Source organism: Schistocerca piceifrons, chromosome 3 (assembly GCF_021461385.2).
Source record: "Schistocerca piceifrons isolate TAMUIC-IGC-003096 chromosome 3, iqSchPice1.1, whole genome shotgun sequence".
Classification (NCBI taxonomy): domain Eukaryota; kingdom Metazoa; phylum Arthropoda; class Insecta; order Orthoptera; family Acrididae; genus Schistocerca; species Schistocerca piceifrons.
The window spans coordinates 295,290,804-295,305,937 of NC_060140.1; the positions used below are offsets into that span (position 1 = coordinate 295,290,804).

At 44.1% G+C, this 15,134-nt stretch overlaps 1 protein-coding gene across 3 annotated transcripts in view; it reads left to right on the forward strand.

Moving 5' to 3' along the window:
- Positions 1-15,134, forward strand: part of LOC124789971 (receptor-type tyrosine-protein phosphatase N2) — a 444,282-nt gene that overhangs the window by 221,624 nt on the left and 207,524 nt on the right. For 2 of the 3 annotated variants that reach the window (XM_047257507.1, XM_047257508.1), the window contains exon 3: positions 7,633-7,693. In XM_047257507.1, the coding sequence (XP_047113463.1) occupies positions 7,633-7,693 (61 nt within the window). Of the gene's footprint in view, positions 1-7,632; positions 7,694-8,443; positions 8,469-15,134 lie in introns of those variants that run through there. The other variant, XM_047257509.1, reaches the window with a different exon arrangement.

The following is a 15,134-nucleotide window of genomic DNA, read 5'->3' on the forward strand; positions in this document are numbered from 1 at the left end:
GCGTTTCCAGTCGACATGCTCGCTGTTCGCAGGTGGACCAAACAATTGAAGTGTCCGCTGTTCGTAGGAAACAAACGGTCTTCGTTGAAAGCCTGAAGACTTTGGAATGTTTGTTACTTGGTAGGCTAAAGCGGTGATGTGATCCGTCCAGGGTTCAGTGAGTGTTCCTGAGCATGACTTTAGGTCACGGCGGGTAGTGACTGAGGGAACTCTCACGGTAGAACGTTACGCCACGGACGTTCAGCGCCTTCTTGTGTTACCTTTCATGCGAAAATATGCGGAGCCAGTTTCCAACAGGACAATCCTCGATCACACATGACCTCTGCGAATTGTCTGCTTGATGCTGATGCACTCCCATGGCCATCGAAATCCCCGCACCTGTCGCAGTTAGCACGTGTGTAGGACCAGCGCGGATGCCCATTCCATCCCAGTATCCAGGATACCAAGGACCAGTTACGACGGTTGTGGGCCAGGAAAAGGTACAACGGCACTATGATACCATTCCGAAGCGAATCAGTGTGTGCGTCCACGCCAGATTAGGTGCAACGTCATACTGATAAGTGGACTCATACTGCCATATTCTTTGTAAATTAGACTCGATTTTGTAATCACTGGAATATGATCACGTACACTCTGAAACAGTGAAGTCTCATTTCGTTTCCTCTTCCCCATATGGCTGCATCACTACTTTTTTCAGTCAGTGTATGTGATGATTACATGTAGTACTGCAGCAACTGCTTGCAAGCTGGTGTTGAGGTGTTGGAGGTATTAAAAAAATGTCGTGTGACTAGGGCCTCCCATCGAGTACACCGTTCGCCGGGTGCAGGTCTTTCGATTTGACGCCAATTCGACGACTTGCGCGCCGATGAGGATGAAATGATGATGATTAGGACAACACAATACCCAGTCTCTGAGCGGAGAAAATCTCCGACCCAGCCGGGAATCGAACCCGGGCCCTTAGGATTGACATTCTGTCGCGCTGACCACTCTTTTTTTTATCTCATTTTTCGTTCATTGCATGTGCTCGGGGCGGACGTCGTGAGACACCCGTTTAAGTTCGTCGTTAATCGATTAACTCAGTTTTTTTATTACAGAGGGCAGCTAACCCTCTGACCGAACACGCTGAGTTACCAAGCCGGCGACCACTCAGCTACCGGCAGCGGACGATGGGGGGTATTGTCAAATATGTCAACACTACCTTTAGCCCTCTCTTCCCTGGGGTATTCTTTTATTGCCTACAATCCCTTAGTGTAAGACCATCAGTGTCTTTAAAGTTTGTCTTCTGGAAAAAATAAACGTGTGTGCTAAGAGTATCAGTTCCTCCACATAGTTTCTGAACTATTAAAGTACTACTTAAGTATGGGAGCTATTTATTGACAAGGTTGCTTTTTACTTCCCTTTGTCGTTCCCTCGAGATGGGGTATGCGATGGATGGCTTTTTTTATCGACTTCCATGGGCTCGAGAAGAGTGTCATCGTCAGAACCATCAGAGAAAAAAAAAACAGTGTTCCTTTATATGGTTTCTTGGGACCCTTTTTTTCTCTATTTCCGCTTTTTTTAGCACTTCTGTCTATGTAGAGAGGACGATGTTGCCGACACTCCGAGTTTTTCAAGCTTTTTCTCATTTGCATTGCTAACTTTCTCATTTTCTTTTTCGCATTTGCTTGAAGTGGTTTGAGAATGGGAGTTGTTTCAGTTTTTTTTTCCGGAAGTGCTTGTGCAGGCTTTTACAGCCCGCGTCTGCGTAGCTGCATCGATCATATTCATCTGTTCGTTGCCGCGCTAGAAAACGAGGTCGTGAATATTCTGTGTTGTAGAGCCCTACATGCTACTTTTGCTTAATCTTACGATATACGATTTGTGACCCAGAGTTCTGTATTGTTTTGTCTTTCACTGTAAACCCAGCACTCTGACGTTTGCGTGAGAAATTGTCATATGCTTTACTACGTCAGTACATTGTTCATGGTGGCTCATGAATATCTAAACCACCATCGGTACAACGAGCTCACCTTTTCTTACTTCGTGTGGCCATATTTTTGACATTTGAAGCATCGCATTATGTTCGGAGTGGAAGGTCAAACCTGAAGGCGAACATTATCTTTAACTTAAGCGAGCCGGCCGCTGTGGCCGAGCGGTTCTAGGCGCTTCAGTCCGGAACCACGCGGCTACTACGGTCGCAGGTTCGAATCCTGCCTCGGGCATGGATGTCCTTAGGTTAGTTAGGTTTAAGTAGTTCTAAGTTCTAGGGGACTGACGACCTCAGATGTTAAGTCCCATAGTGCTCAGAGCCATTTGAACTAAAGCGGGCTGTCTCAATTCGAGACAGCTGCAGTGTTCGGCTCTTCGCAGACAAATCGCGACGAATTGGGTGTAGGTCAGGGGATTCCCAGCTGGTAATACACTGAGGTGGCAAAAGTCATGGGATAGCGATATTCACATATCCATATGGCGGTAGTATCGTGTGCACAAGGTATAAAATGCTAGTGCATTGGCGTAGCTGTAATTTCTACTCAGATGATTCATGTGAAAAGATTACCGACGTGATTATAACCGCACGACGGGAATTAACAGGCTTCGAACGCTAAATGGTAGTTGGAGCGAGACGCTTGGGACACGGGAAATCGTCAGGGTTTCAATATTCCAAGAGCCACAATTTCAAGAGTGTGCCGGGAAAACCAGATTTCAGGGATAACCTCTCACCGCGGACAACGGTGTGACTGACGGCCATCATCAACGATCGAAAGTAGCTGCGTCTGCATAGAGCTGTCAGTACTAACAGACAAGCAACACTGCGTGAAATAACTGCAGAAATCAATGTGGGACGTACGACGAACGTGGGGCTATGACAGCAGACGACCGACGCGAGTGCCTTTGCTAACAGCATAACAACGCCTGCAGCGCCTCTCCTGGACTTGTGACCACATCGGTTGGCCCCCACACAATTAGAAAACCATGGCCTGATCAGACGAGTATCGATTTCAGTTGGTAAGAGGTGATAGTAGGGCTCGAGTGTGATGCAGGCCCCAACAAGTCATACACACAAATTGTCAGCAAGGCACTATGCAAGCTGATGGTGGCTCCATAATTCTGTGAGCTGTGTTTACATGGAATGGGTCCTCTCCTCCAACTGAACCGATCGTTGACTGGAAATGGTTATGTTCGGCTACTTGGAGACCATTTGCAGCCATTCGTGGATCGCATGTTCCCAAAAAACGATTGAAATTTTATGGAAGACAGTGCGCCATGTCAGGTCTAGAAGGTCATAACTGCATCGCATCAGAAATTTGGCTGATGTTAAGTGTGCCTTTTTCTCACTAAAATATGAGGTCAAGTAGGTTATGTTTCCTTGTCAGTTCGTGAGAGGACACTGGCGTTCCCCTTTTCGGTGGGTAAAATGAGGAGGTCTTTGCTCTCAAGTCTCACAGAGCCTTCCTTTCTGCTGAAGTCGTATTAAACATTTTTTTACGGTGCGGTCAAAAACCGTCTGAAAAGCTTGTAAGAATGTTGCAGGGTAGGTTGTGCTGGGAAACAACTATTAATAAAAAAATATTATACATGTTGCGTCATTTCCGAACTAATTAACACTGAAGTTAGCCTATCAGGCCTTTGCGCGTGCAAATTCAAGTGGTCATCCAGACGGTGCAAAAAAATGGTTCAAATGGCTCTGAGCACTATGGGACTTAACATCTGAGGTCATCAATCCCCTAGAACTTAGAACTAGTCAAACCTAACTAACCTAAGGACATCACACACATCCATGCCCGAGGCAGGATTCGAACCTGCGTCCGTAGCGGTCTCGCGGTTCCAGACTGAAGCACCTAGAACCGCTCGGCCACTTCGGCCGGCCCAGACGGTGCAGCCTGATGTGTTGTTAGTTTGGTTTCCGAACAAGAGAACGAAACAAAAATTGGACATGGGACGGTAGGACGGATCGAATCTGATCCAAAGCCTGAGCAATCTCGTGCGCTTTCATCATACCCAGGCATGGGCAACCTTTGATGACCCGCTGCCGTGATTCACATAGTTACTGAAGCTCGCGGAGCGCCTCGTGACGTGACGTGACAGCAGCGCTCCAAGTGCATACAGCCAACACTACAACGCCTGTGAGGTTAATTTTCATGGGGTAACGCATCGAAATGAATGACACCCCTTTCTCGACACACCACACTAACAGATATGCCTCAAACACGCGTTTTTAAAGAGTGCATTCATTTTATGTTCACCCCCATCCTAAGACGTTCACATTTATTTTCGCGCATTGTTTTACAATAGCTGCCCAAAGAAAAACTCCCTTTGCAAAATTCTGCAATGCCGTTTTCACTACACATAAACGAATGTAAACATCCAAAAGAAGCCAGGTACCTTGAAGTGTCATGATGGAAAAATAAATGCTTCTAAAAAAAACTTGTTGCAGCTAATCGAATAGAAATTACCTTAACTTTCAACAATTGCTGTGTTCTAATACTACCACGACCCACAAGACTTATTTATTGATGTTAATGCGAGAAAGAACAGTAAAACAAAATACCGCATTGCTGTAGGAAATCCCAGTTGACGAGCAATTAGGAGTAAATATGCATTTTTTGACCACTGGCAGCTCATTCTACTGTGTTAATATCCACATACACATTAGGATTTTTTAAATATTTATCCAAAAAACGTGTTGTTTCTGTAACATTAATAAATTAAGCAGTCATTTCTTTGTTCCCTTTAAAAAGTTTAAAAGTGTAAACCACTTCAACTTACATGCATCGGCCGTGTTGTTCAGAAGCCAAACTGTAAAAACGTGAACAACTGGCGAATTATCAAAGTGATAATACAATTGTGTTAACTGTAAGATGGCAGAGTTGTGAGGGGAGTGCGGGGAGCGGAGGAAGCAAGCATTTGCTGACGATGGGAGAGGAGCCTTTGGGGTGGGGGTGGGGGGCGGGGGGGGGGGGGGGGGGACAAGGCATGCCTACCAGTTGTAGTGCTGGCACTACAAATTGATTGCGCGTCATGCTTACACGAAAGCAGACGAAAGGCTTGGAAGTAAAACTCGCTTTAAATGTTGTGCATTAAAATCTGTATATATATATATAAATGAATGTATGTATGTTTGTCTACTATGCACTCACAAACCATTCATCCGATTGCAATTAAACTTTGGTGAGTTGTTCTCCGTACGCCCAAGAAGGTTCCTAGCCGAAAAAAAAGAAATAAGACACATTCTTGAGGAGATATGACGTCATAAACAATGAGATGCCACCGCGGGAAAATACCCAGATTTATGCATCCACTATTTGAGAATGAGAGCACTTAGCGACTAGCAACAAACGTTACATACAATTTCAAACCTTTACAAAAAATTTTCTCGCTGACACCCCCCACAAAATAACGAAAGGAAAAATGGTTATCGCTTACTACATTTTCTCAGTACATACCGTAAATCTGCCGCAGTAGGCATGACGTTTTAATGTATTATTTCGTTACTATTAACTCTAATCGCCACATATTTCGCATACAGTATCCACATATATCAGTAAATGCGCAGGCAAATTTATGTCTCTTTACGACATATAATTCAGGAGATATGACGTGGTAAACATCGAGATGCGTGAAAAGTGCCGCGCAGCATTCAGTCACACGCAATACAATTTTGCGAGCATCGCTACGTAATATTGGTTTCTTTCTAACCGTAGGCCTACCGGGAGGGGTTGTTGGCGAATCCCGAGATGGACCAGCAACTGCCTCTTCACTCATTTTGATAATGTTTAGCACGACTGCACAATAAAAACACGCAGAACAGTACAGCGCAAAACAATAACGAAGCAGACGACAATGGCTACCTTGTACAACACAGTCAGCTACGTAATGTTGGCAGCAGTCGAAACTGCGTGCCTACCGAAGCCTTCCGACGTTTACCGACTTCTACCGATTCAGGACTAAGGAGAGGTCTGCCTAAAAGTTTACACACTGTACTCGCCCTCACATGCTCAGTGCGTGCCGGTAGTCATGCGAATATTTGGGTCGCCGCCAATATTGTTCGTCAATACTTCTAGCAATGACAATACTCACCCTCAGACGGTCATTATATTGACGTATTGACAGTAATATCAACCTTGTGACAGGCCCTTAACTCACCCGCTATCCGCGTATTTCTTCTGCGGATCGGATTGAAACCAACTGCGAGCCGGATCGACCCTGTGGACCGCCGGTTACTCACCGTTGATCACGGCCTACGCTATGAGAGCAACTAACGCTAATTATTACCTGTTGGGCCGCTTGAATTTGCTAGCGCAAAGGCCTGATTGGCTAACTTCATTGCTAATTAACTCGGAAACGGCGCAATGTATCGAAATGTTTCTTGACAATTATTTCTAATTGCAGCCTACCCTGCAACTCCCTTACAGGCTTTTCAGAATGTTTCTGACCCGCAAGTATAAATTTCATTTGTCTAGATCAAAAGTTTATAAAATGATATGACCGATTTAGATTGTGTTAGCAATCATCTTCAGACGTTAACATATCGTTACAGAGTGTAACACGTCACATGTTGCAGAATAAAGTACTGGGTCATTAAAATTGTAGTGACTCAGTACTTGATTGTACAACATGGGCATATTACACTCCATAACGATATTATATAATCTGAAGAGGTTTGCTAACACAATCGAAACAGGTAATATCCTTTTATAACGTCGCTATCTTGCAATGAAGCTTGTATTAAAAATTAAGATTGCTTTTGCACGTTCTTGAGGATGTCAAGCCTTATTAAACTTTTTAGGCGTGCCTCGCTTTAACATTCGGCAGGTGACCTTCTTAATCTCTTCTGTAACCTCAGTGAAAAATTTCAGAATTGCCTGTTCTACCCCAGTTGTCACATCTCGGACTGGAGCTATACCTCCTGTTGTTGCAGACCTTTTCGCAAGCATAGAAAGCGCTGCGTCATCCAGAATCCTGACCGGAGATTAAATTTGGTGCGTCTTCGTGGTGTATTTTCTTCTTCCGTTCCAGCTTCGAGTCGGGCATACTGTGCCATTTGGCGAACGTTATCTGGGTGTTAGGTCCAGTCAGCTAGTGCTAGGTAGCGCTATCCACCCAGTCTCAGGATGCAACTGAGAGGTTCAGCGAGATCTTTAAATTTAATGATAGTAATTGCATGAGCACCAAGTGCAGTTTCCATAGTGTACAACGTACCCCCCCTCTCTCTCTCTCTCTCTCTCTCTCTCTCTCTCTCTCTCTCTCACACACACACACACACACACACACACACACACACACACACCCGCGCGCGCGAGGGCTGATACACACACAAACACACACACACACACACACACACACACACGAGGGCTGCACCGACCAGTAACTTAATTCTGACATCCGCAGTAGAGTCAATATGATGTTCAATTTTAGCAAGCACAGGGATAGTTTGCTTGTCACGGCATCTCAGTAAAAAGACCACTGTGCACAGCAATCTGTCTCGCTTGTTACGCAATTTGTCAAACTCGCGTGTCTTGCCAGCAATACTGCTTTTGACCTTAGGGAAGCAGTGGCTTCCCTGACACGCCACAGACTACATGGGACGAACTGGGGGTGCTGCACCCCGGTGAGACATCTTCGCTTTCTAACAAGTTTCTGTGCTTGTTGCAGATTACGCCTTCGGGAGATGTGTACCCAGTGAAACAACAGATCGTGATGTTTACACCTACAGGTGAGTAGTCTGTGATGGGACAAACACTTGTTCTTAGAATAAGCAAGTCCACCTGGACAACGTTACCTCGTTGATCGATAAGGGAGTTACGCAGAAGCGTATAACAATGCATGTCCTTGTCACCAATATCAACAGCTAGTAACAAGAGTCTACTTGTTGTTATAACCAGAACAACAACAAAACTGACGAAGGTGAATCAATAAATAAGTCGCAAACGCCAGAATACCGCATATCGTTTTAAATTCCTCGCTTATACACGTCCAGAAGGCGGCAGCAAATGTCGCGGCCAATGATTAATAATCTGATCGTCAGATTCCTGAAGTCATACCAAGATGGCAGGCGTGCTATGAGTGCGTACCCTACTAGAACGAGGCGATTTTTGTGACCCGGTGGACTGTCTCGTATATGGTTAGAACGGTATTTCATCGAAATATGTGTTTAACAGAATACAGGAATTCAGCAAAGGGTAAGAAAAAATCACAAACAAGGGGTGCACTGGTCGCCCTGGTTATCCATTGATGGGACGTTGTTTCTCCATCTAGGGGTCTCTGCTCTCTGCTACCTCCAGGACCCGTCGGTCTTGTGGGTTGCAGCAATTTAAGGAACCAAGCTACACTATTGGCCATTAAAATTGCTACACCAAGAAGAAATACAGATGATAAACGGGTATTCCTAGGATAAATATATTATACTAGAACTGACATGTGCTTGTTGCAGATTACGCCTTCGGGAGATGTGTGCCCGGTGAAACAACAGATCGTGATGTTTACACCTACATTTTCATGCAGTTTGGGTGCATAGATCCTGAGAAATCAGTACCCAGAACAATCACCTCTGGTCGTAATAACGGCCTTGATACTCTGGGCATTGAGTCAAACAGAGCTTGGATGGCGTGTACAGGTACAGCTGCCCATGCAGCTTCAACACGATACCACAGTTCATCAAGAGTAGTGACTGGCGTATTGTGACGAGCCAGTTGCTTGGCCACCATTGACCAGACGTTTTCAATTGGTGAGAGATCTGGAGAATGTGCTGGTCAGGGCAGCAGTCGAGCATTTTATGTATCCAGAAAGGCCCGTAAAGGACCTACAACATGCGGTCGTGCATAATCCTGATGAAATGTAGGGTTTCGCAGGGATCGAATGAAGGGTAGAGCCACGGGTCGTAACACATCTGAAATGTAACGTCCACTGTTCAACGTGCCGTCAATGCGAACAAGAGGTGACCGAGACGTGTAACCAATAGCACCCCATACCACCACGCCGGGTGATACCGCAGTATGGCGACGACGAATACACGCTTCCAGTGTGTGTTCACCGCGATGTCGCCCAACGCTGGTGCGACCATCATGATGCTGTAAACAGAACCTGGATTCATCCGAAAAAATGACGTTTTGCCATTCGTGCACCCACGTTCGTCGTTGAGTACACCATCGCAGGCGCTCCTGTCTGTGATGCAGCGTCAAGGGTAACCGCAGCCATCGTCTCCGAGCTGATAGTCCATGCTGCTGCAAAGGTCGTCGAACTGTTCGTGCAGATAGTTGTTGTCTTGCAAACGTCCCCATCTGTTGACTCAGGGATCGAGACGTGGCTGCACGATCCGTTACAGCAATGAGGATAAGATGCCTGTCATCTCGACTGCCAGTGATACGAGGCCGTTGGGATACAGCACGGCGTTCCGTATTACTGTCCTGAACCCACCGATTCCATATTCTGCTAACAGTCATTGGACTCGACCAACGCGAGCAGGCAATGTCGCGATACGATAAACCGCAATCGCGATAGGCTACAATCCGACCTTTATCAAAGTCGGAAACGTGATGGTACGCATTTCCCCTCCTTACACGAGGCATCACAACAACGTTTCACCAGGCAACGCCAGTCAACTGCTGTTTGTGTATGAGAAATCGGTTGGAAACTTTCCTCATGTCAGCACGTTGTAGGTGTCGCCACCGGCGCCAACCTTGTGTGAATACTCTGAAAAGCTAATCATTTGCATATAACAGCATCATCTTCCTGTCGGTTAAATTTCGCATGTGTAGCACGTCATCTTCGTGTTGTAGCAATTTTAATGGCCAGTGGTGTAGATGCGATCGCTGTCTTAAGAATTCTATGCTGCAGGCTTCAACGCTTTGTCGAACGATGGAATATGTGTTTAAGTTTACCTGACGGAGTATGTTGAAAAGGGAAATAAATTTCATGTTGGTACAAGCAGCTCTGATATCTCTATCCGAGATTGCAACTTATTGAGTGAGTCACCTTCGTACCATAGAGTAGCATGTCAAGTGGTGCTCTGAACATCAATATTACGACAGATACCACTTGACATGAACGTATTAAGTATTTCTCTGGTATTCTCATGATGCGCCGTGCCAGAAACGCGTTAGTAAAAAACTTTTAAGAACAAGTGCGTTCTTGGTACTAGCAATCTAAAGCGATGATAAGGGCGTGTTTATTCATCCATATAATTTGGCGACTGAAGAAATAAAGCGTACAAACGAGTCTGCGATCATAAATTTCCATCTTTATGGCGCATCACTGTACCGTTCACGACCGGTTTCGGCTTACAGCCATCATCAGATCTGTTACAAAACAGAAGAAAAAACACTACTGTAACAGCAACAGATCCCCCTGGCTGAAGGCCAAGTCTACAGACAAATGTCTAAGAATACATAAAAAAGATAACATGGATGAAAGTCACTACATACCATCATCAGTACATTTATACAGGTATAAACATCAAATAATTTGTATTGACAGGTACACGAACAATAGTTCTAATGGTGTGCATTTAAGAAGTCAGCACAATGCGTTCTGCACAGAGAGGTACAGTGAATACTTTGCAGCGTGGGCAATAAGCTCTCTGACTCTGTCCCACATCTCACGAATAAACCACTGAATGCCCTGATAACCGGCAGTGCCGGAGTGAATGCTGTACGGAGCCACTGTTTCTGCTTCTTACTTTCCCAAGTAACCATCACTATCACTTCTTACCATAAAACTAGTCGTGTTTGATTTTTGCCAACCATAATGAAAAATTCACCGTGGTGACAATAGTCATGGGGTACCTCCTAACATTGTGTCAGACCTCCTTCTGCCAAGTGTAGTGCAGCAAAGCGACGTGGCATGGACTCAACAAGTCGTTGCAAGTCCCCTGCAGAAACATCGAGTCCAGCTATCTCTATAGCCGTGCATAATTGCGCAAGTGTTGCCTGTGCACGATTTAGTGCACCAACTGACATCTCGAGTACATCCCATAAGTATTCGATGGGATTCATGTCTGGCATTCTGGGTGGCCAAATCATTCGTGTGAATTGTCCAGAATGTTCTTCAAACCAACAAAGAGCAGTTGTCGTGTCCTGACAGGTGGTAGATGGAGAAAAGGGGTTCTGGTCAGTTTGCGCTCCCGAGCGGTACAGAGCAGAAGGCAGAAGGACAACTCACAGTGAAGGCATTTGGTTGTTTTCTTCTATCTTAGCCAACACTGGTACAGGCATTTACTAGAAATGCAGGTGGTGAGACTCGGTAGGGAACTCGTTGTGGAGACTCTTGGACAAACAGGGTTTTGAAATAGTTGTTTATTCCAGACAGGACTAACTAATACACTGGAGGATAGTTCTAGGGTTAGAAAAAGCATGAATAACACTGTGCAGAAGTCCCAGGAGTGGATGCTAACCACAGTAGCAAACACTAGCAGCATCTTAAGGCAACAAACTAGTTCAAAACATAATGTGACACTGTTCACTGAGGCACTCCAAGTGAGATAGCAAACTTGTGTAGCTGGACCGTGGATTCGATGCCCAGATCGTCTGACTGAGAACTCCGGCATAATGCGGAATCTAGAGGTTTTAAAGAGCCGCATGGGGGCACTGTTTTTCCCACTTAAAGCCACCGAGCCAATCCCGCAGGTCTCTTGCAGGCGCCTGCCAATCACGGTTTAGTTATGTCCCATCTAATGCTCCTAAGGCGGGGATGTTAATGCAGTTGCACTAAATAAGATCGTATTTTGTATCAACATTGTTCAGCTGAAAGCTAAACGTAACTGCTCTGCCAAATAAGGCTTGCAACATTATTATTATAAATCATTTGTCCCCGCCCCTTGGGCTCCCCTGAGTAGGGATTGCTAGGTCAACAGTTTTTGGCGTGTTCGCTCTCTTTCTAACCCTTGTGAGCCTACTGACGTTGCTGTTCTCAGGGCTGGTATGAAGCTGACTTTATATGCTAGTACATGCCTGTTGGTTATAAAGTTCTACGGTGGTAACCTGCCACAGCGTCTAGACGACGTATGAAGTTACATGTTAATTCCTTGAAGAGTAACTAGCGCCCTCGGACCACGTCTTGGGGCGTCTGCATTTTCGCAAGGCTCTCCTCTTATGGTTTACTTCATGTAACAATATCTCTCCTAGTTTTGTCTGCCCTCAGCATCGTCTCTGCTTCCGTACCTTGGAACGCCTGTCCTCCTTTCGCACAGCTTCAAGATAACACCACAGTAGCTAGGAATAATCAATATATTACAACATGTTGCACTGTCATTCGAAAAATTCCATCGTTGTTTGGGAACATAAAGTCCACAAATGGCAGCAAATGGTCTCTAAAGAGCCAAACATAACCAAGGACCCAGTCCATTCCGTGTAAATATAGCCCACACCATCAGGGAGCCAGCACCAGCTAGCCCATGCTTTGTTGAAAACTTGGGTCAATGGCTTCATGGGATCTGCACCACACTCAAACCCTATCATCAGCTCTTACCAACTGAAATCTGGACCCGTCTGATCAGGCCATGGTTTTCCAGTTGTCTATGATCCAACTGATATGGTCGTAAGGCCAGAGGAGGTGCTGCAGGTGATGTCAAGCTGTTAGCAAAGGCATCTGCTGTCATAGCCCATTAACGCCAAATTTCGCCACACTATCCTAACAGAGACATCAGTCGTACATCCCACACTGATTTCTGTGGTTGTCTCATGCAGTGTTGCTTGTCTGTTAGCACTGACAACTCTACGCAAATGCCTCTCATTCGTCAAGTGAAGGCCGTCAGCCATTGCATTGTCGGTGGTGAGAGGTAATGCCTGAAATGTGGTATTCTCGGGACATGCTTGACACTTTGGATCTCAGAATATTGAATCCCTATCAATTTCTGAACTGTAATGTTCCATGCATCTAGCTCCAAGAATCATTCTGTGTTCAAAGTGTGTTAATTCCTATCAAGCAGCCGTAGGCATGTCGGAGACCTTCTCACATGGATTGCCTGAGTACAAATGACAGTTCCACCAATACACGGCCCTCCTATATCTTGTGTATACGGTACTACTTCCATCTGTATGTGTGCGTATCGCTATCCCATGACTTTTCACGCCACAGTGTATAGTGGCTATGCAACCTCACCATACTAAGAAAAATCAGTGCTAAATGTTCTATGCTTCCCCTGTAGTCTGTGCTACAGGCAGGCTCAAGAGAATTATGCTACTGGGTAGATTGTTATGGGATACACTGCTTCTTGCCACTGTGTGTCGCTCCACAGCATGCCTTCTTACATGCGCACCACCATGACGATGGCCTGAGTGGGTCCTATTCTCATGCAAACATGAGCACTATTGCTGATGTTCATATGACCAATATTATATTTGTGAAGATGCAGAGGTCACTGGAGGTTATGTAGAATTTGGGACTTAACAAGGATGAGGAAATAAATAGGCCAAAGTTTATTCAAAGGAACTACCCTAGTATTCACCTACAGTGGTTTTGGCAAAACACTGAAATCTGAAAACTGGATTGCCAGATGTTTCAGTGTAACCTGCTGCACCACCTCACTTGGTACCATACTCATGGACTGATAGAAACTTTTGTACAGTGCATTTTTATTCCACTTGGACTCTGCCACTCATTTCATTTTTGTGGTAAAAAATAAAAATCAATTGAAGCTGAACAGCTGAGTTGCACAAATGATTACCCACAGAGTTTTACAATTTTCACTCTGAGCAGGAGATGCCAGTATAAGCACTGAACATAAATGTCACTAGCACATTAAAGATTTTCCTAGAAAATTAAAATGAACCACTGTTAAAACACTCTACAAGTAAGATGACAGTAAAAGTGTAAATAATTGTCCAGTTTTGTAACTGAAATCGTTTTCTAAAATATTTTTCAGTTCATTTTTTAAAGAAGTGCACAGGAAAAAATGTCATATATAAGCTAAAATAACTTGTTTGGCACACCACAATTTGGTTCCCAGAATGGTTGCTCAACTGAGAAGCCATACATACATTTACTCACCAAATGTTGCTGTTATAGACAATTTGTAGGACAATAAAACTAGTTTGAACCCCTTGTAGCCTCTCCAAAGAATTTGAGTGTGTGGATGATGATATTGTTGTACAAAAACTTGTTTTTTGGAAATCATTGTGTTGCCACACCTACACTCAAACTGGTTTGAATCACATCAATAGCACAGCAAAAATATATGGTAACCATAATTTAGTTTTATAAAGGGCCAGAGTGTAGTCATACGCATAAGCAAATCATTTTGATAGAAATCACACAAATCGTCAAAGGGTCATGGAATTAACTAACTTGCTTAATGACTGAGTGGACACTATTCACCACATCTGCTTCTTGTTGGGATGATGAATTAAATTGTTGATAATGTATTTACCAAAATTTTCCTAAATGCATCAATTTGTCCATATCTTAAAGGTTGTCCCCGAAATGACAGAATTGTTTTTTCACAGTTCTTTCCCCAGTGTACATAGTGAACCCAAACTCCACCAATATAATTCTGGAGGTGGTTTAGGGATATTTTTCTGACTATTTTGGTGGTATCTATTATCTCCAATGACTCATTGCAAACTAATTATATTTAGTTTGGTTCCTTACCCCGTTTTATCTTTGAATGTGCAAATATCAATAGCAAGGGCTGTTTCTCTTGTGTGGAAACAAATTTGTTCCATTCACTTACCATATTTGCTGTTAGCAACAGTAATGCTCACATTACTCTTTGCCCTCAAGTGTGTGTTCAGTATTGCTCAGCTCTGCCTTTGATTAGTTTTTCCAGCAGTAATAGTTATATGTTAATAGTGGTACACAACAATGCGCATAGGCTTACTGATGAAGAGTTGGCCAGTATGTGCACCTCATATGTGGATTCACTGAATTCATTGGAAGAGCAGCACAGCAACAGTATGCTGAACTGTTCCTGCAGGAACAAAATTGTCCAATAGATTAATCAGACATGTAAAATTTCTTTCAAAGCTATATACTTTTAAAAATATCTGTGGTATTCTATATACTGCAAAACTGCTTTTATTCAATCTCATGCATGAAAATGTGTATTTATCCTTTTAATGTGCAAATAAACTACATATAAATCAATTCCTATTCAGATTTATAGCTTATTATTATATGTCCAATTTGCTACAAAAATTTAAATGCTGTACATGTGTGTGTCA